We start from the raw sequence: 26549 nt of genomic DNA on the forward strand, positions 1-26549 counted from the left end.
CACCCATTTGTGAGACGATGTCCACTCTCCACGTCTGAATAACCGTACTTTGGTATGTCAGGCGTTCCTAACGTGTCCTGGCGGAAGTGGCTCGTTCAGCTCACAGCACACGATGCTTTCCTCGGGAACATTGCTGGAATGCTTTGGCGTCCTTCCTTTTTCGTCACAGGGAATATTCAAAAGGCATGTGCTCGAGGGTTGAGATTTAATACAATTAATGATTTTCATGCATCAAGGGCATTCTTTAGTGGAACTTGCCTTTCTTTCTTTTTTCTCTAAAACTAAGTGTGTGGAAGTGAAAAGCGGTGGCCACTAGCACACTTCGTTGTGCAACTTTCGTTCTTGCCGAGATGCTGACAGCTAAACCCGCTGTTGTTTTTGCACCATCTCTGCCAGTGTCCACACAGGGAAAAAGGTAAATAACATCTAGATATTAGTGTGAAGGTAATTTCGGCTAGTGGACTTGCTGGAAGGGTGTCCGGGACTGCCATGGGTCCACAGACCATGCTTGGAGAACCACTGTTCCATCGCAGTACGGTGGTCCCCCATCTGTGGTTCCCCTTCCCAGGGTCTCAGTTCCCGCAGTGGGCCTGTCCAGAAGCAGGTGATCCTCCTCCTGACGTGTGGTCACAAGGTCAGCAGTAGCCTGGTGCCAGGTCACCACACCCATGTCACTTCCCTCCTTCATCTCCTACATGGGCACTTTATCGTCTTACATCATCACAAGAAGGGTGAGTGAGGGACAGTAGGACATTTTGAGAGATAGACCACGTTCACACAACTTTTATTACAGCGTATTGTTACACTTGTTCCAGTCTATTATTCTATAATAATATTACTGTTATTGTAACTATTGTTGTTAATCTCATGCTGTGCCTGATTTGTAAATTAAACTTTATCGTAGATATAGGAAAAAACATAGTATAAATAGGGTATAGTATATTCGTGGATTTAGGTATCCACTGGGGGGGTAATGTAACGTATCCCTTGCTGATAAGGGGAATGACTGTATTTGTCTTTTTCTTACAGATGTATGGGACTTCCTATGTGTGCTAAACATGACCCTTTGCTGGCTTTATGCATTGCAGATACCAGCTGCCTCATTTTTGCTTCCCTTTTCACTGTTTATGGTGTCTTTTGATGAATACACATTCATTCTTTTAAAAGATTTATTTTATTTGAGAGAGAGCAAGGGTGCAGGCAGGGAGAGCAGGGGAAGAGGGAGAGTCTCAAGGAGACTCTACACTGAGCGTGGAGTCGAACACGGGGCTTGATCTCACGACCCCAAGATCACGACCTGAGCCAAAATCAAAAATAGGACGCTTAACTGACTGCACCATCCAGGAGCCCTGAACACAAATTCATTTTTAATATAGTCCGATTTCTCAGATTTTTCCTTAGTAGCTGCCACTTTATTTAGTTCTCTTTATTAATGGTTTTTCCTATCATGACATCATAAACATATTTTTCTCCTTCTGTTAGTACTGTCCAAAGAAATGTGAATGACAAATGAAGGCCACCATGTGAATAATTTTAATATTTTAGTAGCCACATATCAAAAACTAAAATAAAATAGGTGATATGACAATCTGCTTTTTCCCTCAGTGTATCCAAACTATCATTTCAACCTGTACTCAATATAAAAAATGTTAAATGTTATTTTGTTTGTTTTGTACTAAATATTCAGAGTCCTTTGTATGTTTTTACATGTACAGCACGCATCACTTAGGATGCTCACATCTCACGGGCTCAGTAGCCACGTATGACCAGGGGCTGCCATAGTAAACGGCACAGTCCTGTACTCTTATTGTTTTGCCTTTCGTGTTTAGACCTGCAGCTCTCCTGGAATTGAAATTAAATTTTTATATGGTGTGAGGTAAAGGTCAAATTAAATTTATTTCTGTGTGGAAATCCAGTTCCCTAGCCGCATTTATTGAAATGACTCTTGCTCCCTCCTCCTCCCTGCCCCCACTTTTTAGCACCACCTTTGTTATAAGTCAAGCATCCGTATATGTGTGGATGTATTTCTGGGCTCTGTGTTTTGTTCCATTGCTTTGTTTGTCCTTGTGCCAACAGCATGTTGTCTTAATTACTGTAGCTTTGTAGTTAGTCTCATTTTCAGAGAAAAAGTGCTGTTACCTTGTACTCTTCAAACATATCTTAGTTATTCTTGATTCTTTGCATTTCTGTAAAACTGAAAATTACCTTGTCAATTTATATACACACACAAACACAAACCCAAAATACAAAAAATAATGTTGGGATTTGACTGGGATTACATGGAGTCTATAAATCACTGGGAGGAGAAATAACTTCTTTCTAATACTCTTTTTTTTTTTTTTTTTTTTTAAGATTTTATTTATTTACTTGACAGAGAGAGACACAGCAAGAGAGGGAACACAAGCAGGGGGAGTGGGAGAGGGAGAAACAGGCTTCCCGCGGAGCAAGGAGCCCGATGCAGAGCCCGATGATGCGGGGCTCAATCCCAGGAGCCTGGGATCATGACCTGAGCCGAAGGCAGATGCTTAACAACTGAGCCACCCAGGTGCCCCCTTTCTAATATTCTTAATAATCTAATAATCCTGGGGCACCTGGGTTGGCTCAGTCGGTTGAGTGTCTGACTCTTGGTTTCCATTCAGGTCATGATCTCATGGGTCTTGGGATCGAGCCCTGCGTCAGGCTCCGTGCTCAGCGGGGAGTCTGCTTGGGGATTCTCTCTTTCTCTCTCTCTCTCTCTCTCTCTCTCTCTCAAATAAATAAATCTTAAAAAAAAATCTAATAATCCCATTGAGTATGGAATCTTTTTCTATTTATAAGTGTTTTCTATTTTTCAGTGTCATACCAGTGCTCCTTTAAAAAAGGTGGGGGGCACCAGGTGATACAGTTGGTTAAGCATCTGACTCTTGGTTCTGGCTCCGGTCATGATCTTGGGGTCATGGGATTGAGCCCCACGTTGGGCTCTGCACTCGGTACAGAGTCTGCTTGAGATTTTCTTTCTCCCTCTGCCCCTCCCCTCTCTCTCTCTCTCTCTCAAATAAATAAATACATAAATACATAAATCTTAAAAAAAAAAAAAAAGACTGACCCATGGTATTTGACTTTTATCTGTTCTATTTTAAATGATACCTTCTCCATTCTTCTTCCTCTACCTTTATCGGTACAGATGTATTGACTTATCTTTTTATTTTTTATTTATTTAATTTATTTTTTAATATTTATTTATGAGAGAGAGAATGCCCATGTGTGCATGGGCGGGGAGGGGCAGAGGGAGAGAGAATCTCAAGTAGACTCTGCATCCAGTGCAGAGCCCGACATGGCGTTCGATCTTATGACGCCGAGATCACAACCTGAGCCAAAACCCAAGAGTTGGATGCCTAACCAACTGCACCACCCAGGCACCCCAACTTCTCTTTTTAAGTTGTTAATTGAAAGGACATTGCAAGACCCCTATTTCATGAGTCAAACAGGTCTTGCAATTTCAAGTTACAGTCAGTTTGTCTCAGATGTTTGTGTTGCTGGATAGGCCTGCAACATTCATTAAAAGACTCCACACAGATGACTTTTACTCAGCTTCTCAACCTTGGTCACTGGCACAACACCGAAGACCGAAGGCAGAGTGAGAAGTGGACTGTGAAGGAGGCAGTTCTAGAGAACATCCGACGTTTGAGACAGAGATGAGTGAAAAGCAGACATCAGAGAAATAGAAAGAAAAATAAAGTATGATAAGTAGAACTAAGTGACAGTAGTCGTTTAAAGGATGGTGTGGTTGGTAGTTGTTGGGACTGGGATTGGATTTTTTTGCCTACTTGAAGGTCATAAGCTACGTTGTTACTATTTCATGGGTGCTGGCAAGGGACATGAGACTCCTGGGTCAGAGACAGAGGACTTGATTGCTCACAGCACAGCAGCGACCATGAGCATGAGCATGTCTGCTCCCCTTGCTCCCTCTCCCTCCCCAAATCCCATGTCCATAAAGTGCGGAGGCCTGCATACATGCTGCGGGTACAGTGAGTTTGTGTTGGGGTTCAGGAGCACTGAGTGTGGGCATCTGCCACTTCTGTAGTGTGTAGTAGGAAAGCCTGCACTTTGTCTCGGGGGTATCTGCTGCATAAACCCTGAAAAACAGCCTTGGGGCGGGGCAGTGGGGGGAAGAAGGCAGAGCCTTACAGCCTTGGCACATCCGTCAAGACTGGGAGTTGGTAGGGGAGACCCATGGAGAGCTGTCTCTCAGCTGTCCTCCAAACAGACATTTTAAAAAGTTAACCAAGAAAAGATAGGAAGTGTTGAATGTGGCAACAAAGAGACTGTATCTGACCTTTGCTAGATTCCTGTTAGTGGAAGTATGGGAGCAGAAGCCAGACTGAGCTGCGTGAAGAGTAAATTATTGGTGAGGAAACTGAGAAAGTAAACTCAAGGTGCTGATTTTCAAGATGCTTGACTGCGAAGGCAGGGAAGATAGATCCGAAGGGGAAGCTGGAGGGGGCCGCTGAGCACATTTAACTACGTAAGGAAAGAGCTGCTGGTTGGGGAGAGGTGCTCCCCCCCACTTAAATTTCATTTTATATTACGTAATATTTGAGAGAGCTATATATGCAGACATGTATAATAAGCCTGAAGATGGTAAAATGACCACCAGCCAGTGTCAGACCCAGGCCATTCCTGATACTCGGGTGCCTGTCTGTGTTTCCCCTCCCCTGTCTTTCCTCCTCCTCTTTCTGAGTAGCCACTGTCCTTGAATTTTATATTTATCATTCCCTTATTTTAAAATTACTTTAAAAATTTTATTGCCTCGGGCGCCTGGGTGGCTCAGTTGGTTGGGCGACTGCCTTCGGCTCAGGTCATGATCCTGGAGTCCCTGGATCGAGTCCCGCATCGGGCTCCCTGCTCGGCAGGGAGTCTGCTTCTCCCTCTGACCCTCCCCCCTCTCATGTGCTCTCTCTCATTCTCTCTCTCTCAAATAAATAAATAAAATCTTTTTAAAAAAATTTTTTTTATTGCCTCTGTGTGTATCTCTAAATAATAAGTTGTTCAATTTTGTTTGTTTCTGGTCTTTATGAAAATAGTATATGCTTATGTTGTCTTATGCGTCTTTGTTTATAAGATCCTCATACTGTCTGGGTAGCTGCATTTACTCATTTTCACTAATTCATCCATGATTTACAGTTCAATATGTTACTATATATAATTTATTCATCAGTAATTTTGTTAAAAGATAGTTTTCCTTTTTTTTTTTTTTTTAAACAGTGATCCGTGATTTTTAAAAATGCTGTCAGGGCATTTGTATACCTTTCTCCAGGCATTCATTTGTAAGAGTTTTGTTAAGAGTGTGTGTTGGTCAGGATTCTCCAGAGAAATAGAACCAATGGCGTCAGGGAGAGGTAGACAGATCGATAGATAAGAAAGGAAGGAAGAAGATTTATTACAGGGATTGGCTCATGTGGTCATGGAGGCTGAGAAGTCCCACAGTCTGCCATCCGCAAGCTGGAGACCCAGGAAAGCTGGTGGTGTCCTTCACTCTTGAGTCCAAAGGCCCGAGAACCAGGGAGTACTGATGTCTGAGGGCAGGAGGTGGGTGTCTCAGCAGAAGCAGGGAGAGTGAATCAGCCCTTCCTTTTTTGTTCTGTTCAGACCCTCCGTGGAATGGCCAACACCCACCCTCACTGGTGAGGGGATTGTCTTCATTCAGTCTGCAGATTCAAATGCTCATCTCTTCTAGAGACACCCTCACAAAACACCCAGAAATATGGGCGCCTGGGTGGCTCAGTTGGTTAAGCGACTGCCTTCGGCTCAGGTCATGATCCTGGAGTTCTGGGATCTAGTCCTGCATCGGGCTCCCTGCTCAGCGGGGAGTCTGCTTCTCCCTCTGACCCTCCCCCCTCTCATGCTCTCTCTATCTCATTCTCTCTCTCAAATAAATAAATAAAATCTTTTAAAAAAAAGCAAAAAAAAAAAAACCACCCAGAAATAGTGTTTTACCAGCTGTCTGTTATCTTTTAGCCCAGTCAAGTTGACACATAAAATTAATTATCAGAGTGCTTATCCAGGAAATAGAATTGCTGGGTTGTAAAGTAATTCAGATGCTTACATTTGTAAGATACACAATTTCCCAAGTGACTGTTCCAGTTTCTGTCCCCACCAGTAGTGTCTGAGTTCCTGTTACCCATATTCTTGCCCACACTTAGCATTGGGTAGGCAGTTTGAACTTGTTTGGGGGTGGGAAGGAGTAAGGGAGAGAAATGGTGGTGCCCATGAGATTCCACTAGGACAGGGGAGCTGGGATCTCTTTCGAGAAGAATCATCCTGTTGAGACAGGATTCTCAGGCAAGGCTGTGTAGGTGTTAAAGTAAGGTGTGGTGGGGAGTGTGGAAGTTGAGAAAATTGCTGCCAGAAATCTTTTTTATACAATTTTTTTTTGAGAGGGAGAGTGGATCTCACAAGACTGGGAAGGAACTAGGGAGTGGCCAAGGTTTCAAATGGTCTCCTTGAGAAATGAGAACAGTGAGCTGTCAGGGTGTCTGGGTTGCAGCTAGCCTGAGGTCCCTGTTGAAGATGGAGACATTGCTGTGCAGTGGCCCTGACCTGCCCGTCACCCAGCATCTCCCCCTCAGCAGCATCCCTGAATCCCCGGCATGTGCTTGTAGGACAAGGACAGCAAGGCAGGGCTGGTTGGGAAGGGGCAGGGTGGCTGCACAGGCTCCACAGAAGCCCAGCCTCCGGGTACCTGCTGGGCTCACCCCTCCCACAGGCACGCACCGTCCCTTCCACTTGACATGCGCACACACCAACCCCAGCCACGGCCGCTTTGTCCTGCCCCTGGCTCCTCCAGCTCAGGGTGTCTACACAGGCCTGGCACAGAACAGGTACCCACGGATGGTTTTTGGATGAAGGAATGAGTCTACCTTTAAGTTATATCCAAAGATAATGTTTTAGGACCTTGAAACATTTACCAGTACTCATCCTACACAGTAGAGTTTATAGCTTGGGAGGCTGTGAATGTATTTTCATGGAATTCTGTGAATTCTCTGACAAAACAATTTTTGTTTGTATTCTGGTAATGGGGGAGGGCGTGTTCACACCATTGGAGGGCCTGCTTTGTATCAGAGGGCTTTTGCTCCTGCCGTCTGTGACCTGCTGAGCCTGGATACACTGCCTGTCAAGGCCACTGAGAAAGGAACAGAGGTTATCTTAATACTTAGGTTCTTCGCTGAGGCCAGGCTGAAAGGTATGGCCTGCTCTGTGCAGGAGAAATTGAGACAGACAGAGAGATGGGATGGTCGAGATGATTTGTAGAGAGACCTACATGAATAACAGGCCTGACTCAAAAGAGCCTGTTGAATTTAGGAATTTGGTTTCAGTTCATCATTGATCTGTTTCTTTACAATAATGTTAATTTGAGTAATGATTTTTAGGTTTTTAAATGTTTAAGTTGTAGACCAGCTTGGGTTTTTAGAATTACACAAAGGCTTAAAAAGTATAAGGTATATTGCATTTTACACTTGTGTATGTTTAAGTAATGAAAATAACTTAAGTGTGGTGTGGGGGCATGGGAGATGATGATATTTGGGAGAATTACTCTTTTCTGTGAAGGGGGCTGTGGAGCACTGAGGCATCCTGCCACAAGGAAGACTAATTGGCAGATTAATATTCTATTTTTCTGTTTTCAAGGTTGATCATTTTAAAGGCTTTCTGTTGATTCTGGACATGAGCAATTGTGTCTTGATTCTTAAATATATCATTGAAATAGAAGTCTTTCATTTTACGCTAAGGAACTGGGTTCTCCCAATGGTTATCTGCCCGCAGGTCTTATCAAGGCATATAGTCTCAATTTAAACCGGTCATTTAAGAGTTTGCTAATATTTGTTTGTATCTTGAACGTTTGCCCTGTTGGGTCTTGGTTCCTAATACAAACATATAAAATTCCTTTATAATGAGTATCATGAAAGTGGTTGCTGATACAGTTTGTCACTGCTGCTCAGAACTGTCAGATTGGGAAGACAAAGCTTGAATCAGCCCCATGGAAAGATAATCTAAACGGTGGTCTTTGGCTTTTCTTGCTTAATAATAATGCTTTTGAGATTCATCTGTGTTGTTGCATGTATCTGTGTAGTTAATTCTTTTTTATTTCGGAGGAGTATTCCTTTGTGTGGATGAAGCACAATTTGTTTATCCATTCACCAATAGAGGGACGTTTGTGGTTTTTGGTTTTGGCTATTAACAGTAAAGCTACTAGTAACATTTCAGGAGCGCCTGGGTGGTTCAGTCAGTTAAACATCTGACTCTTGATTTCAGCTCAGGTCTTGATCTCAGGGTCCTGAGTTTAAGCCCTGTGTAGGGCTATTCGCTGGGTGTGGAGCCTACTTTAAAAAAACAAAACAGTAAAACTACTAATAACATTGGAGTACAAGCCTTTTGGGGACATAGTTCATTTGTCTTTGATAAATACCTAGGAGTAGAATTGCTAGGTCATGGGGTGAGTGTATAATTAACATTTTAAGGAACTGTCTTGGAATTTTTCAAAGTGCTTATACTATTTTCCATCCTAGTATGAGATTTCCTGTTAATCTATCCTTTACCAAGCCTGGATATATTGACAGTCCTTAACTGTAGCCATTCTAGTGGCTTGTACTGCTGTCTCATGGTTTGACTGGCATTTTCTAAATGACTTGCTGAACATCTTTTCATGTGCTTCTTTTCCATCTGTATCACTTCAGGGACATGGCTGTTCAAATCTTTTGCCCATTTTTATTAGGTTGTTTGTCTTACTATTATTGAATTGTGAGAGATCGCTATAGTATATTCTGGGTACAAACCTTTTATCAGGTATGTTTTTCAAATATTTTCTCCTGGTGTGTGGCTTGCCTTCTCATTACAGGACACTATTCTTTGAAGAGCAAAAATTTTAAATTTGATCAAGTCCAGTTTATCAACTTTTAAATGATTTGGGCTTCTTGTGTTCTATGTAAGTAATCTTCGCTACTCAAGGTTGTAAGATTTTTTGCTCTGTGGTTTTTTCCTACATGTCTTATGTTTTGGGCTCATACAGTTGCTCTGTGATCCATTTTGAGTGAAGTTTTGTATCTTTTGTAAAGTAAGGTTGAAGTTCATCCTTTTTGCATGTGGATATCCACTTGTTTCAGAACTGTTTGCTGAAAATACTATTTTTCCTTGTTCAATTACCTTGGCATCTTTGTAAAAAAAATCAGTTGATATTTTTTATGTGTGGGTCTACTGGATTCTGTCTTCCACTTTATGTATACACTCATTCTTTTGCTAGTACTGTACAGTCTTGATTCCTGAAGCTTTTTATAGTAAGTCATGAAACTAGGTAGAAGTTCTCCAGTTTTGTTCGTTTTTCAACAGTGTTTTGGCTATTCTGGTTCCTTTGCATTCCCATATAAGGTTTAGAATCGTCTCCCAGTTTCTACAGAAAAGCCTGCTGAGATTTTAACTGACATTGTATTGAGTCTATAGACCATTTTGGCGAGAAATGATATCTCTTTTTTTTAAAGATTTATTTATTAGAGAGCGAGAACGCGAGCCATCAGGAGCAGGGCGGGGGCAAGAGGCAGAGGGAGATAAGCAGACTCCCCACTGAGCAGGGAGCTCGGTGCAGGATTTAATCCTAGGACCCCAAGATTGTGACATAAGCTGAAATCAAAAGTCAGCTGCTCAACCAACTAAGCCACCCAGGCGCCCCAAAAAATGACATCCTAATAATATTGACTCTTTCAGCCTATTAATGTAGTATGACTCTTCATTGATTTAGGTCTTTTAAACTTATTCTTACAGTAGTTTTGTAGTCTTTAACGTACAGGCTTTGTACCTAGTGTGTTGAACATTTTCCAAGGTATTTCGTATTTTCATTTAAAATAAAATGGTACTTCTAAGAAAATTTAATATCTAATTGTTTATTGCTAATATATAGAGATACAGGGTTTTTTTTTTTAATTGACTTTGTATCCTATGAAAGCTCATTTATTTATTCTATTGGTTATTTGGTAGGTTCCTCAAGATTTTCTACATAGATGATCACATCATCGACAAATAATATATTTTTTCCTTTCCAATCTGTATGTCTTTTTTTTTTTTCCCCTTACTGTATTGGCTAGGACCTCCAGTATGATGTTGAACGTGCCTGAACAGGAGTGGTCTGAGCAGACATCCTTCCCTGTTTCAAGTCTTAGGGGGAAAGTACTTAGTCTTTCACTATTAAGTATGATGTTAGCTGTAGGATTTTGTATATCAGGTGGGAAAAGTCTACTTCTGTTTTTAGTTTGCTGGGGGTTACCATGAATGGATATTTAATCTTGTCAAATTCATTTTCTACATCTATTGAAATGACAGGGTTTTTCCTTTTTAGTTTGTTAACAAAATTAATTATGGTGATTTTTGAAATGTTGAATGAACTTTGCATTCCTGTGAAAACCCACACTTGATCATGATGTTATTATCCTTTCCATAGGTTGCTATATTGGCTTTGCTGGTGTTTTGTTAAGGACTATTGCATCTGTATTCACGAAGGATAATGGTCTGTAAGTTTCTTGTCTCACAATACCTTTGTGTGGTTTTGGTATCGGGGTAATACCTCGTAGAATGAACTAGGAAGTATTCTCTCTTCTTTAGTTTTCTGGAAAAGTTTGTGTAGAGGTGGTATTATTTCTACCTTAAATGTTTGATAGAATTCACCAGTGAAGCTATCTTGACCTGGAGTTGCCTTGTTAGGATGGTTTTGAACTATGAGTTCATTTATTTGATAAAGGTTATTTATCTCTTCCAGTGTGTTTTACTAATTTTTGTCTTTAAAGAAATTTGTGTAGTCATTTTGCAGTTTATGTATGTATGTGAGTTATAGCTCAACAAAACTGGGGAAAAAGAACTTTGCCCGTTTTATATCAAATGTGTTGGCATGAAATTGCTCAGGACATTCTCCTACCTGTCTTTTTAATTTCCATGGCACCTGTAGTGATTTGCCCTTGCCACTTTATTCCTGACGTTAGTTGTTTGAGTTTCGTCTATATTTTTCCCCGATAGCCTGGCTCTAGGTTTATCATTTTTATTAGCTAAGAACCACATTTTGGTTGAATTGATTTTCCATTTTTCTGTTTCATTAATTTCTGCTCTTAGGTTTATTATATTTCTGTCTTTCAACTTCATACTTAATTTGTTTAATTTCATAAAATCCTATTTAAGCATTTCTTTAGCTGCATCCTACAAATTTTGGCATGCTGTATTTTTCGTTTATTTAAAAGTATTTTATAATAACCCTTATTGTGATTTCTTCTTTGACCCAGGGATTATTTAGAATTGTGTTTTTTAATTTCCAAATACTTTGTGGTGTATTTTCCAGATATCTTTTTCTTTTCTTTTTCTTTTCCTTTCCCTTTATTTATTTGAGAGAGACAGAGAGCATGAGCAGAGGGGAGAGGGAGAAGCAGGCTCCCCACTGAGCAGGGAGCCTGACATGAGGCTTGATCCCAGGACCCTGGGACCATGACCTGGGCCGAAGGCAGACACTTCACCAACTGAGCCACCCAGGCGCCCCCCAGATATCTTTTTCTAATTGAAGTGTAATTGACACAACATTATATGTAAGTTTAGTATAACATAATGATTAAATATTTGTATATATTACAAAATAATCTCCACAGTAAGTCTACATCTGTCGCACCATACAGTTACCAAAAAAAGGTTTCTTCCTTGTGATAAAGACTTACTTAAGATCTGTTCTTTGCAACTTTCAAATTTGCAGTACAGTATTAACCAAAGTCACCATGCTGTACATTATATTTCCATGACTTATTTATTTTATAACTGTAAGTTTGTACCTTTTGACCCCCTTTTTGTTATTATTAGCTTAATTCTGTTGTAATCGGAGAACATACTTAATATATGATTTAATTTTTAGAAATGTGTTGATTTGCTTTATGGTCAGTTTTGGTTAATGTTCTGTGTGCATTGGAAAGAATTTGTATTCTGTTGTTAGGAAGAGTGTACTATGAATGTTAGTTACTTCAGATTGGTTGATGGTGGTGTTCACATCTTCTGCATCCTTTCTGATGTTTTTGTCTAGTTCAGTTACTGAAAGAACTGTTGAAATTCCAAATGTAACTATGGGTTTGTGTAGTTCTCCTTTTAATTCCTGCTTCATGTATTTTGAGCTCTGTTATTAGAGTGCTTACATATTTACCACTGTTATTGCTTCTTGTTAAATCAGTCATGTTGTCATTATTATTATTTATTTTATTTTATTTTTACCATCATCATCTCCTTCATTGCTGCTAACATTCCTTGTTTTAAAGCCAACTTTCTCTGATAATCATATAGAGCTACCCAGCCTTTTTAAGTTAGTATTTGCATGCAATATGTCTCCCAACCTTTATTTTTAACCTACCTGTGTCTTTATAATCCACCGTAGAAAGCATGGTGCCTCTTGCTTCTTAATCCAACCTGACCATCTCTTCTAACAATTGGGAAATTTAACTATTTCCATTTAATGTAATTATTGATATGTTTGGATGTAAATTTACCATCTTGCTTTTTTTCCCTTTTTTTTCCTTCCTTTTTCCCCCCATCTGTTGTTTGCTACTCTTTCCTTCTGTTTCCTTCTTTTCTTTTGGATTAATTGAATTTTTTCTTTTCCTTTCTTTCTTTCTTTCTTTCGGATTAATTGAATTTTTTCTCTTTCTGTCTGTCCTTCCTTCCTTCCTTCCTTCCTTCCTTCCTTCCTTCCTTCCTTCCTTCCTTCCTTCCTTCCTTCCTTCTTCCTCCCTCCCTCCCTCCCTCCCTCCCTCCATGCTCAGCATGGAGCCCAATGCAGGGCTTGAACTCATGACCCTGAGATCAGGACCTGAGCTGAGATCAAGAGTCAGTTAATGACTGAGCCACCCAGGCACCCCTTGAGTATTTTTTGATTCTATTTTACCTCCTCTTGGCTTATTACCTATATCACATTGTTTCATTATTTTTAGTGATTCTAGAATCACAATATATATCTTCAACTTTTCAACTTCTACTTTCAAAGAATATTATATACTTAATATGCAGTATTAAGAGCCCTAAAATAGGGGCGCCTGGGTGGCTCAGTGGGTTAAGCGTCTGCCCTTCGGCTCAGGTCATGATCCCAAGGTCCTGGGATTGAGTCCTGCATTGGGCTCCCTCTCGGCGAGGAGCCTGCTTCTCCCTTTCCCTCTTTCTGCTGCTTCCCCTGCTTGTGCTCTCTCTCTCTCTCTCTCAAATAAATACATAAAATCTTAAAAAAAAAAAAAAAAAGCCTTAAAATATTGTACTCTGAGTTCCACCAATTGTGTAGTCGTCTATTATCCTCTTAAAAGACTTTTAAAATGAGAAGAGTCCTGGGGCGCCTGGGTGGCTCAGTCGTTAAGCGTCTGCCTTCGGCTCAGGTCATGATCCCAGGGTCCTGGGATCGAGTCCCACATCGGGCTCCCTGCTCTGCGGGAAGCCTGCTTCTCCCTCTCCCACTCCCCCTGCTTGTGTTCCCTCTCTCGCTGTGTCTCTCTCTGTCAAATAAATAAATAAAATCTTTAATTAAAAAAATTAAAAAATGAGAAAAGTTGTTCCCCTCCCTTCCCCCTATTATTGGGTTGGTGCTCTTCACTCCTGCATGTAGCTCCGTTCATCTGTGGCTGTTCTTCTGCCTCAGGGGCTGCCTTTAACATTTTTTGTAGTGTAGGGGAACTTCTGTTTGTCTGAAAGCTTGTCTTTTGCTTTCATTTTAAAAAGTTATTTTTGTTCAGAATTCTAGATTGTTGGTCATTTCTTTGCTGGCTTCCCTAGTTTCTGGTGGAAGCACGTTGTCATCCTTGTCTTTGCTCCTCTGTGCAGAAGGGATGTTTTCCTCTGCCTGCTTCTCAGATTTGTACTTCATCATTGATTTTCAGCCCTTTCACTGACGTGCCTTGGTATGGTTTGCTTTCTGTTTATTGTGCTTTGGTTTAGATGAGTTTTTAAGATATGCCAGTTTACAGTCTCATCAAATATGGGAAATTTTCAACAATTTCTTTATATAACCTTTTTTTCTGGGACACCATTACCCACATGTTAGACATCTTGACTTTTGTTTTAGGATTTTTTTTTTTTCCAGTCTTGTTTTTTGCTGTGCCTCATTTTGGATTTTTTATTGCTTCAGATTTATTGATACTCTGCTGCAAGGTATATTTTTCCTCTCTAGAAGTTCCATTCACTAATTTTTTACATCTTCACTTTCCTCGTCATGTTTATGTTTTCCTCTACTTTCTGACACATACGGAGTTTATAATCACCAGTTTCAGATTCTTGTCCATTGGTTGCATCATTTTTGTTGTTTTGGGGTTTCTATTAATTGATTTCCCTCATGGTTATGTGTTCTATTTTTCTTCTTGGTTTTGTCACTGGATGCTGGACTTTGCGTATTTTACATTGTTGAGTGCTAGATCTTGTATTCTTTTCACCTGTGTCGGACTTGGACAGAACATAATACCTGAAATTTGTGTAAGATGAGTACCAGAAGGTGACACATTTAAGGATTTACGATGTAGTCCTCATGCGCGATTTTAGAAGGCCTCGCTCCATCCCCTGTCACCAGGACATGTCACTGCCCAGGCTCCTGTTGCGCTCTGTGTCTGTGCTGTGTGTCGGGTGGCGTCCTTGGTGCCCTGTGCAGCGGTGAGCGGGACACGCAGGTCCTGCTCTCGGGGAACCGGTCTTCCCGTGATGAAGGCAGGTAAAAAATGAAACAGCAAAAGCCAGAAGAGAAAACAAGGGAAACACGGGGATTTCCAGTAGCAGTTTGTGGTGTAAAAGATTAACTGGGGTGATTAAGCTCGGGGCATGGGCCCCCACGCCGGTAATTTGAACGGGGACACTTGCGTCGAGAACCGACTGTTAGCTAGTAACAGGGCAACTACGCAGATCTGGGACGGGAACGCCGGAGGGTCCAGCGTGGTGCGCCCAGGGAGCAGCCGCTCTCAGGCAGAGGCGGCTCGGAGAGAGGACTCCGGGCGGGGCACCCTTGGGAGAGGCCCTCCGGGTAGCAGGGCAGCTGCTGGGAAGCCGCAGGCCGGTCCGACAGGCTGTCACGGGAGGGGGCGGCCCAGTCCCCCTCCAGCCTCTGAGCCTCCGCAGTGGCCCTCCCGCGCCCCCTGCTGGCAGGGCGCCCTCACAGCGCCACTGACCGAGGAGCGGCGTCCGCGGGTGCTGCCCTGGCACAGCAGGGCAGAGAAGGGGGGTTGGAGCAGGGAGGCGGCAACTGTACCTGGCTCTACCCGCCCCTGCTGAGGCGTGACTGATAGAACTCTGCCAGTCTGTCAGGCCTTTCACAGACTGAGTGGGTAGCGCTCTAGGCAAAGACTCCAGTGCAGTGAAAGAAAAGCAAAAACGAGTCCTGGGGAACCGTGAAGACCTAAGAGAGTGAGAGTCTGTTTCTAAGCGCAATGGAAGGTTCTGTGCAGGGGAGCGACGGGGTCTCTCTCACTTCAACCACCGCTCTGGCTGCTGCTTGCGGAAGGGCCGTGGGTGGGGGTGGCAGCGGGCCGCAGAGAGCCGCCTGTCGGCAGGCAGAGGTGACGGCGGCTTGGACCGCTTGGGGGCAGTGGAGGGAGACGCAGGAGCGGATGGTGCATCTGCTGAGCACTGGAGTCGCCCGGTAGCCTTGCTGTCGGATTTGAGGGGGAGGAGGAGAGAGGAAGCCTCCTTCGTGCGGTGCACTGACCTGCTGCTCTTGGGGGACGGCCTGATTCTGCCAGCACTGTCGTCAGACACGTTGAGCCTTTCTAGTCACCGTGGGCATTAGAATCGTCTCATTTTCAGGTTCTCCCGTCTGATCTGTCGAAAACCCCAGAGTCTCCCCTCTCTCAGAGCGTCTCCCCTCGGTGTCCACCAGGGCCCTCGGGGATCACCACGGCCATGTCATGGGGGTGGGAGGCAGTGGTGCCTGTCCTGCTTCCTTGGCCTTCCCTGCTCTGCCCGGGGGAAGAAGGGGCTCTGGGCAAGAGGGGTTGGGGGGTCTCCATTCTTTACAGGCTGTCTGTGGTTCTCTTTGGTGACCAGGGCCCGGGGTCCTTATAGGTGTCCCACTGGTGAGTGGCTCTTGCTTGTAAGGGGCCCTTTTTTAGGGTTTCCTAGACTTTGGTCCGGACTCCTCACTCTCTGTTGCGGACTCTCTGTGACACCCCCCCCCCCCCCCACCGCACCCCTGCTCTGCCGCCTGGGATAATTCTGGGACCCACTCACCTAGCCGGAACTCTCTTGGGTGGGGTTCTTTGATGACGCAAGCCCCCGCCCTTGGAGCTGACTGGGACCTGGCCTATCACGTGATGGAGGCTGGCTCTCTGCTGCTCCCTCCCGTGTCCGCGTGCCGAACTCCAAGGGGCACACGACAGGCCCAGTTTTCCTGTGCTTCATCCAGTAGCAAGCTGGGGCGGTGCCACAGTGTCTGACCGCCCTGAGCAAGCACCCGGCAGACACCACAGCCTCCGAGGGCTTGTCTCGGTTCTCTTCGCCTGTATGCACTCCCCCCACGGGCCCCTCCCATGGCTCTGCCGTTCTCCTTAGGTTGGTGAGGTGAAGGCTGTGGGGCTGGCTGCCCTGTTAGTGCCCTTTCTTCACCGTGGGGATCATCCACTCTAGGACTGGAACCCACGTGTCCCTATTGTAATAGAATCCCTCTCAAGTCCTGTCACTGAGGGACAAGGCGCCAGCTGGGTGAGTGTGGGGTCGTGTCCCAAGACAGGAGAAACTGAGGCCAGAGGGGGGTTGGGTGGGGGGCAAAGGTTGTATTTATGTTCCCTCTAATGGCTGTTGGTGGAACCTTCTAGGGGCTGTTGGGTTCCAGGCATGACGGTTGGAGCCTGCTTCATCCTGCCGTCTTTGCCCAGAACGTTCTCCTTCTCCAGCCTCAGCACAGCTGTGGGGTTCCACGGGACCCAGAGGCCTCTGCTCCCTCCCCACCACTTCCTGCTGGGCTTGCAGTGGCCGCTAGCTTTGCACTAAGCGCCATCCCGGGCAAGTGTGGGGCATCACCTGGAAGAGGTGCCCACTGCGCTGGTCGTTGCATGTGCTGATTAGGACGCTGAGAGTGGAGCTGCTCTTTTCTAAAGCATGAAAGAAATTTATTGCCGGTCTTCATGAGATTATGGTAGAACCCTCCAAAGGTAATAAACAATTGGTTGCAAACAAAATTCTTGGGTGTCAGAGAGAAAGTTACCCAGATGATGTCATTGGAGATCTTGTCAGTGTCTAAGTTTAAATTTGTTTCTAAAAGGCATTTTTCTGACACGTTAATAACAAATTTGTACCATGAACGTTTGAACACAGTCTATTCTGTTCTCTTTTTAAAGCAGGGCCAAGACTTTCTTCTTCACTCCCCTCTTGGTGGGTCCCAGCCAGAGGCAGGCGGCGGGAGGCTAGCCCTCGGCGCGCAGACGCTGCCCTCGGCGGGGCTGGGCACTGCCCCCTCGGACGCCGCGTGCGCCTGCGAGGCCTGCAGCGAGCGCAGGTACCAGGGCGCGCCCGCGGGACAGACCCGCGCCAGAGCTGTAACGGGAAAGGGGCCGTTTGCAGAAAGACGGCAGGTGTTTGAGCGATTCCTGAGGACTGAGACGGGAGCCTGGGTGTCAGGCAGAAGACCCGGATGGCTGAGGCTCTCCCGCGTCCCTGTCTGTGAGGGCTGACGGGAGCAAGCTAGTACTCGGAAAGAGGGAGGAGGCAGAGCGAAGTCAGTAGGTAGAGGGGGAGCCGCCCTCCCCTGGGAGGCTGGGCAAGCTGGCAGTGCAGCCGCTGCAGGGCAGAGGGGGGAGAGGCCAGGACTTGGGGGCTCTGAACCAGCTCTGCGCTCAGCTCAAGATGGAGGCCAGTGCAGCCGAGTGGGGAGCAGGGGCTTCGTGGGGAGTGAGAGCTGCCTGATGGGCACCTTGAGATGGAGGGGAGCATCAGCGTTCTCGACGTGGGACGCCAGGTGTGTGCACTCCTCTTGTGCGAGGAGGGGCATAGTCCCCTGGGGACGGGGGTTTGGGGAGCCCGCCAGCTGCGGGCACCTGAAGCGCGTGCTGGTCCGCAGGCCTCCCTGCGGCCACAGCCGGTGGGAGCCAGCTCCCGGAGCTGAGCAAGGTGGGGGGTGCGCTGGGAGTCCGTCCCCGTCCCCTTGGGCTGTCTGCGGGGTGAAGGGTGACCCAGACTGTCCACTAACTCTGACCCCCTTACTCTTGTGCTGTCTCACAGAGAGATTTCGGCAGAGACGGACCGGGAACCTCAGCAGCTGCAGAACTGTTGGTCGGAAGTGCGCTACATGGTCCGCTGCATTTACCGCCAGGCGGGGACCCCGCTGGCCGACGACCAAGACCAGAGTCTCGTGCCCGACAAGGAGGGGGTGAAGGAGCTCGTGGATAGGTACACGTTGCCCCCTGTGTCATGTCCCTCCCCCAGCTGCTGCCCAGGAAGCCTCCCCTCTGCTCGGGTGGGCTCCTCTTTCAGGACCCAGTAAGCCCGGGCTGCTCTTGCTCAGCCCCTCGTGTCCCGCCAGTCTTGAGCAGACCGACTGCCAGAAGCAAGCCCTCTGAAATGCTTACTGCCTGTATAATAAAAAAATGAATCGACATGTTTCTGTCATTTCTTAGTGTTGAGACTGACCGTAGCACTACTTTCTGAGTACCTACTGTGCCAGGGCTGGTGCTGAGCACTTTCGCAAGCACTCTTGCATGTAACCGGCCCAGGAGGACAGGCAGTTATCCCACTCTTGAGGTGGAGGAAGCTTCCGTGAGGTCAGGCAGTTTGAGAACGCGCCGGGGCGGGAGTGGAGAGCCCACTGTAGCCAGGCCTGTCCGAGTGGGCGTTTCTCAGATGGGAGTAGCTGACAACTCAGCGTCTGTTCTTCAGCAGACACCTTGTGCCCCGTGACAGTATGGAATTTGAGGTGGGCAAAGTTTTTATTCTCCCTTATGGTTTGTAGCATCTTTTTTCTCTTTTTTGAAATGTTCCAAATAAAAGGGGTAAATTTGAGATAGAAATTTCATGGATTGATTCTGCTTTTGGTTTCTTTTTCTCACATTTTGAATGGGGCTTTTATCGACTTATTTGCTGTACAGTACAGTTTATCCTGGAGCTAGGAATAGTGCTTGGCCGTGGGTTCTGTTAACTAGTGGATGAATCCAGCCAGTGTGTCTAGGGCTTGACCTGTGAACCCCTAGCATTGCAGGACATGGCTCCGGGTGGTGTGTGCCCTTCCAGAAGTTAGGTTTCCTCATGAATATGAGAAGACATAGGACCTGCTGTTCAGGCACATGACTTCATAGACTGCCAGTGCTCGGGATGTGGCTGGAGTCGAATGAGAGGCAGCTGAAGGAAAACACTTGGCAGGTACTAATACCGGTGAGAGATGTTATGGCGGAGAGTATAAAGCTGGTAACGGGAATTCCTGAGGTTTGGGACACGGCATTGCCCTTATAGTGAGATATAATGTTAGGAATGTGGAAATATCACACCCCCAGCTGGAAGTATGTCTATACTTGCCCTCATCCTTGTCTCCAAGAGCGCGGCTGCTTTTGTTGTTTACATGCCGATACACATCAGGAGAGGGATGTTTGTAAAGCCCATTTCTGGAAGTCTGCACGACTGGTGATGATAATCCTTTCCTCCTCTCTCTGGCCCTTGGCGTCCTTCATGGTCCTGCTCTGCGCAGCCCGCAGACCATTCTTCACTGCGTTCCAGCTGTGCTGGCTCCCATCCTTCCTCTGCTTGTCACACTCGCTCCTGCCGCAGGGCCTTTGTATTTGCTCTTCTCTCTGTCTGCCGTGTTCTTTCTTTCCCAGGGTTGTTTTTTCCTCCCATCCATTGTTCACATTACTTTTCAGAGTCCCCTTCGTAAAGAGGCCACCCTATGTAAGACTCCAGGCACCTTCCTGCCATCACTCTTATCCCCTTGTCTTCTTTTTTATTATATTCCTGCCATTACCCAGAATTCCATCATCTGTGTGCATGTGCCGTAAGCGTCGTGAGGGCAGAGAGTTTATTCCCTTGGCTTCTTCACTGCTGAGGCCTTGGTACCTCACAGTAGCCTTCAGCGCACGTACGCCGGTGTTTGTTGAGTGTATGTGTGGATGAGCCACCACCGTGTCTTCGGCATACTCCTGCCTCTTGGTCGTACAGCCTTAAAAAAACCTACTTGCGGAAGGACCACATGGCCATTTCGTTGAATTTCTAAGGTACAGAGATGGACAAAGAAATAAAATGGATGTTTAATTCGCCATGCTAAGAGGCATCCAGTTTACTTGTAAGTTTGGTTGTTCCTCTGTCATTTGAGTCTTCTGTGGCATTCCTTTAACAGATGAAATACATTCTGTTTCACAGAACAGTTGTACTGGTAATTAAAACTGTGATTGCTACACTAAAAAACTAATACACCTTTCTGAAATGTGCTGACCCCAGTGAGAATCCCATCGGTTTTTATTGTTTCTCTAGCCACATTTTGTGCAAGGCTTCCCATGCTCCATTGCTGGGTTTTTCTTGCCTCTTGTCTTTATAACTTAGGTGGTGCACTAATTTAAAACTGGAATAGATGGCAACTTACATTCCTCTCTTTTGACCAAATGTGGTGCCCAGAAGGTAAAAGGATCCATTATGTAAAATCCAGGAACTGTAGCTTGGTACGTTTTACAGCTCGTGTCTAATAAAGTGCTGGCCTCAGGTGCTTCCTCCTGCTGGTGGTTCGCAGACAGATGCTGCTGTCACCCCGGTGGTCCTGGGTTTCCGCCTGCAGCCTCCTCAGAAGTGCACAGTTAGAAGAAGCGGCCACTTTAGTAGATTGTCTCCAAATTAGGAAAGAAATTCATAAAAATGTTAACTGCTGTTGTGGCCCAGTGGAAAGGCACATACTAATTTTTCCCTTCTCTTTTTTTGTGAGATAACTTAAAAAGAGACATTGATTCTACAGTTTCCTCTGAGTATAAAAATAATAAAAGCCCCTTTGGATTATATACTGAATTCCTAGAAAGAAGGGCAGAACAGTCTGCTCTAGAGTCCTCCAAGCCAGGTATCACCTCTGCTGGGTTGGTTGCTTTTCACCTAACACACGGGCATTGAAAATTAATTGTCTTCAGTCTCCCGAGAGAAAGCGCATCCCTCCCAAGACAGCCGCGGAGGTGCTGGCTGGTGTGCACGCTCTGCCACGTGCTGGGTGTGTGAGTTCCCAGCATTTTACCCAGCCCGTGTGGACTTCGGTGTTTAGCTGAGTGATTGACTCAGTGATTAACTGGGTCAGTCCACGTGAGAGACGGTGCTAGTGCAGAGTAAGTTTTGAGTAAATACTGGGGTTTTTTGTCAGCTGATGACTTTGTGGTTCTCGGCGCTCTGTGTGCCTGGGCCCTTCTGTGTCGAGTGGGGTGATGGCACCTCTCACAGGGCGTTCAGAAGATGGTGGTGTTGCCATCGCTGGGTGGGCGCCCGTGGAAAGGCTGCAGAACGTGGCTCGCCGACAGCGGTTCCATGGAGGGCCCTGTGTGGACGGGTCACGGGTGACTGGTGACTCTCTCTTCTCTGTGCAGGCTCTGTGAGAGGGACCCTTACCAGCTGTACCAGCGGTTGGAACAACAAGCCAGAGAGTATGTACTGGAGATGAAAGTCCGACTCCTCCGGCAGCTGTCGGCTGCATCCAAAGTGAAAGCGCCGTCCGCCCTGCAGGGCCCTCCACAGGCACACCAGTTCATCTCTCTCCTTCTCGAGGAGTATGGCGCCCTCTGCCAGGCAGCACGCACCATCAGCACCTTCCTTGGCACGCTGGTAAGGGAGAAGGCTGCCTTTCTCTGGTTCTGCTGGGAAGAACTAAGAGGACGACTGTGGTCGGGTCAAGTTGTCGTGCGGCTTGTGTGTTGATCTCGTGCGCCGCCACAGGCCCCCGCTTTGCGGTGTTCAGGCACCGAGGAGAGAACCTGATTCCTCTCCCCTTTCTCTTCTCTCTGGACTTCGCTGTGGGATGAAAGTGTTGCGTGGATTGATATCATGGAAATACAGTTTGGAGACCTTGAGGCCTAGGGAGCAGGAGATGGGGACAATATGAGGTGAGGACCAGTGTGTGCGTTAATAGGGAGAAGAAGGAGAAATGGTTTCTGTCTTAAGCGGTTAACTCGTTGTCAGTGTGCGCACGCAGAGCATGACTCTTGTAGAGAGCACTTGCCTCCAGTCCCGTGGCTTTCAGTCATCGATTCCACAATCCATCCCTGGGTTAAGGATGGGTTCACAGAGTCCGATAAGAACCCACCCCCACCCCCATCCCCGTCTGGTGGTCCTAACGAAGGAGACAAGCAGGTGTGTTCTTATGGGTCTCTGACCACCTCACAAGGTAAATTAGCCCACGTGGGTAGAAGGAGGCATGTGGTAGAATCACAGCTACTGGAATCCAGCCAAGCTGGGCATCAGAAGCTTCAGTCAGCCCTATCAGCCGATGCAACTGCTGGTTGCAGGGAGACCATGCTACCCGAGAAACCAGTCATTCATGCTTTCCAGATTGTTAGGAAAATACCACTTTGCTGATAGTCTGTGGACTTGTTTGCCATTACCTAAATTGTGTTATTAAATGATACTTCATTGGGCTAGTTTCGGGTACTTTCTTACTGGTAAAACTACATTTTGAAACAAATACAGTACCAGTAGTTCCTAAGATTTTAAATGTAATGGTCTTAATGTGATCCTAAAGTTGATAGACCTTCTCGCCAGGAAAATTTACAGACACGCAATTTTGCAAGTAATTTCGGCGGGGGGTGGGGTTCATGGACTTCCTCAGGCATCCCTGCAGTAGACCTTGCCATGCCGGTAAGGGACTCCCGACAGCCTTGAGGAAAGCACGCATTGTGAGAAAAGGAGCCGCTGAGTTGGGAGGGACAGCTGTCTCTGCTTTAAGGTGAGATTGTGTGATTGAATGCCCGTGCCCCGAGCAGGGCCAGGCGGGCCTCCGGTGCCTCACTCCTTCATGCCACATCTCACGCAGCTCTCCCTCTTCCGCCTCAACTTACCGAAAGTACCTGCTCTTCAGAAGTTCACATCCAGCGCCACCTCCTCTGGGACGGCACTCTTGGACCTTCCCAAGTCTGCCGGGAGAGGAGTCGGCCAAGGTGAAGAGTGTCTCCCGGCTGGCCGAACCTCATGCGGAGCAGTGAAGAGCGCGACGGCAGTGTCCCAGGCGGCGCATCTGCCCAGGTCCTCCTCAGGCAGTTAGAGTGGAACACGGTTTTTGAAGCAAACAGAAATTGATTTTGACCCTGCTTATTGGAGCAAATTCCTAGCAATTTACGTAGAAATAATTTTCTCGTGGTTTGGAAAAAACTCGTAAACACTAAGAACAAAATATAATTGTTTGTTCAGTGATTTATGTCACTTGCATTGTACACAGAGGTACTCAGTTTGGTTTCCAGTGGTACAGCAGATGGGACGCCCTGAACTCCTCCTCCCTTCTTGGGAAATTACTGGGTAACATAAACTGAATCTAGATAAAGCCTTTTACAACACATTGCTGAGATGGCATGAAAGGCAAGAAGCCTCAGGGGTGAAAAACAAACTGAAAGCTGGAATCCGGAGAAATTCGTGTGCTCTAAAGCCAACATTCACTCCAAGAACTTCTCATCCCAGGAGACAGGAGGTACAGCCTAAGTCCCACCCCGGTGGCGTCGGCACAGGGTGCTGGGCCCACAGATGGCCACCTCCTCAGTGTGAGAGTGAAGGAGAGGCCCTTACCCTGGAGGGACAGCAAGGGTATGTGCCCGTTGTGATTTTGGGGCAGGCGGAGGCGAAGTACAGCCTCCCAGAAATTTTGTCATTATGGGCCAACTGCCACCTAGGTTTGTGGTCTCAACAAGTGCTATTGGTGGGACGTGAAAAACTCCCAAGCCCGCAAGTTACTTCACAGCGCTCAAGACAGTCAGTCGGTCAGGCAACACACAGATGGTGGGCTTGGCATCATCTTAGGTAACCACAGTACCCTGTCAGGTCACAAAAGCTAACCATAATTTCTTATTTTTATACCCAGTCTGTATAAAAGTTTCCCAGTTACCTTAAAAATCTCTTTTATCGGGCGCCTGGGTGGCTCAGTTGGTTAGGCGACTGCCTTCGGCTCAGGTCATGATCCTGGAGTCACAGGATCGAGTCCCGCATCGGGCTCCCTGCTCAGCAGGGAGTCTGCCTCTCTCTCTGACCCTCCTCCCTCTCCTGCTCTCTGTCTCTCATTCTCTCTCTCTCAAATAAATAAATAAAATCTTTAAAAAAAAAAATCTCTTTTATCGTTGGAGTGTTCTCACCAAGATCCAACAAGGTTCACGAAGTTGTAACAACATCCTTTCAGGCCCACCCAGTGATCTGTGTGGTACAAAGAATGAACAGAGCTAAGTTAAGATACAGTTAAAAGTCAGTATCTCAAGGTAGTAGTTCTCAACATTTTTGGACTTGGGGGCCCTTTAAACTTAGAAACTGAGGACTCTGAAGGGTTTTTTTGTGTGTGGATTTTATCTATCAATATTTGCTGTGTTGAAATTAAAAGAGAAATTTAAAACTTAAATACTTTAAAAACAATGATCCCATTACGTAACATAAATAGCACATATTTTTAAATAAAAAAACTATTTTCTTTTTTTTTTTTTTAAGATTTTATTTATTTGAGAGAGAGAGAGAAAGCAAGTGAGAGCACAAGCAGGGGGAGTGGGAGAGGGAGAAGCAGGCTTCCTGCGGAGCGGGGAGCCCGATGCGGGGCTCGATCCCAGGACCCCGGGACCATGACCTGAGCCGAAGGCAGACGCTTAACGACTGAGCCACCCAGGTGTCCCAAAAAAGAACTATTTTCCAAAACATATTTAGTAACAAGAGGGGCATTTTTGCAAATCTTTACATTTTTGCAAATCTTTACATTTTTGCAAATCTCGCTAGTTTCCGGCTCAATAGAGGACACATAGCTTCTCAGCTACTTCTGCACTCACGCTGTTGTCATAGGTTGCTTTGGCTGAAGTTACTGAAGAAAATTCTGCCTCACCTCAGTAACCTTTTCAGCCATTCTGTGAGAGTACACCAGAGCCTGAGTGCTTCTTAAAACAGCGGGTGGCAGTGCAGGATCTGCAAGCGTGTCGCTGAGCTGCCTGCACTCTGTTCCAGCAGAACCAGCGGTGTAGCCCACCATTGAGTGCATCTGCCCACATGTGGTTTTCTAGCATCATGTGTTGGTCATTTGGAGTATGCCGGCTCACCGAGTAATTTAGTGCAGATCTTCCTGATGATATTCAGTATAAAAAAATGACCTTTGTCACTGTCACCACTGATCCTCATCGGAACAGAGAAGCCTCAGGGCCACAGTGGCAGATTCAAGTTTTCCAGAATTCAAATTTTTGCTTAAAAGCTCAGATTTTATGATTGGCCACAAATCAGGTCCGTTGTTTTCCTTAAAGCAGCAAATTGGCTTGCTGCACAAACCCTGCCTGCTAATTCTCTGCCTCCTCATCCGCTTCTCTTCTTTTCTGACTCTGCAGAACCCGTGGAGTACATTTAGACATAGGAAGGTATCTTTAAAAACATGACTTTCACGGGAAATGCACTTGTGGGTTTATTGTACACTGCCCTGGGGATCAAACAGGATGATAGGGTCACATTTTAAAAATGTATTTTAAGTATTAAAATAGAATTGGGACTACACCTAGCTTGTGCTTCCCACCGTCTGGGAAATGCCCTGCCAGGGCTGCAGTAATCATGAAATCTGCATTTCCACCCATAAGGACAGAAGCATCTTGAATATCCTGGTTATTTCGCAAGGTGTGTTCTAGAACTTGATTGTAAACACCTCCTCTTTCTCCTTCCAGACCCCCAAAAACCTTTTTGCGGTTGAATATAAGGAGTAAAACTAGTTTGGATAGAAAAGCCTAAGCTTGAGTCATTGGTGAGCTTGTTATCCGTGTCTCCTGCTCAGGCAGCACTGAGTCTCAGCCATGCTCTCACGTGGGCACCACCTCTCCCGGCAGCCATGAGTGCACGTCCCCCCGCCCCCGCAAACCCCTGTCCCCACGGCCCTGGGCCCATCGTTCAGCCTCTGTAGGCTGTTTCTGGCCTGTGAATGGGTCCTGGAGCACCCAGTTCAGGGTTGTCGAGGGCACTAATGAGATGACCATTGCGAGCACAAAGAACAGTGCCTGGCCTGCAGGGAGCACTTTGTTGCTAATGCACGTTGTTTTCCCAAGTTGATTTTAGGCTGGGAAATGAGTTTGGGGTCTGCTGTTTCTCTCGCATGCCTCATTTGGAAGTATGATTTCAGATTTCATTAAAAAATGTTGAACATCTTCCTAAGTCAACCTTCACCGAGTTACCTGTAGTAACATGACCCCCAAAAGCCAGAGCTATGTCCCACCCCCGCAAGTAGGCAGGCAGGCAGGGACCATGCACTCGGCCCCAAAGGCTTATGGGGGAGCCCAGGCAAGCCCTCAGCTCTCCCGAGCCACTTCCCCAGAACCCTCCCTCAGCTGGTGGGGGGTACTGGTCTGACTGCTGCTTTAGCTCCTGCATCTTCTTTGTTGTAGAGACAAATCATAAATTGGATCACT

General features: G+C 46.0%; 1 protein-coding gene across 19 annotated transcripts in view; it reads left to right on the top strand.

Annotated features, from left to right (window-relative positions):
- LOC123848764 (E3 ubiquitin-protein ligase RNF4) overlaps positions 1–26549 on the top strand; it is a 253677-nt gene that overhangs the window by 119231 nt on the left and 107897 nt on the right. For 12 of the 19 annotated variants that reach the window (XR_010409238.1, XR_010409236.1, XR_010409237.1 and 9 more), the window contains 3 exons: positions 17334–17491; positions 18214–18381; positions 21531–21765. The exons of 1 other annotated variant lie outside the window; for it this stretch is intronic. Coding sequence is in view for 13 of the 18 variants with exons in the window: in XM_064584153.1 (XP_064440223.1) it covers positions 17334–17491; positions 18214–18381; positions 21531–21765 (561 nt within the window). In the remaining 5 variants the exon portion in view is untranslated. Of the gene's footprint in view, positions 1–16811; positions 17148–17333; positions 17492–17517; positions 17951–18213; positions 18382–20171; positions 20193–20241; positions 20261–21530; positions 21766–26549 lie in introns of those variants that run through there. 6 more of the 19 variants (XM_064584162.1, XM_064584154.1, XM_064584161.1 and 3 more) reach the window with 6 other exon arrangements.

The sequence above is a fragment of the Mirounga angustirostris genome, unplaced genomic scaffold (genome assembly GCF_029215605.1).
Source record: "Mirounga angustirostris isolate CCGP_5_RB_7025 unplaced genomic scaffold, mMirAng1.0.hap1 SCAF_2, whole genome shotgun sequence".
Taxonomy (NCBI): Eukaryota; Metazoa; Chordata; class Mammalia; order Carnivora; family Phocidae; genus Mirounga; species Mirounga angustirostris.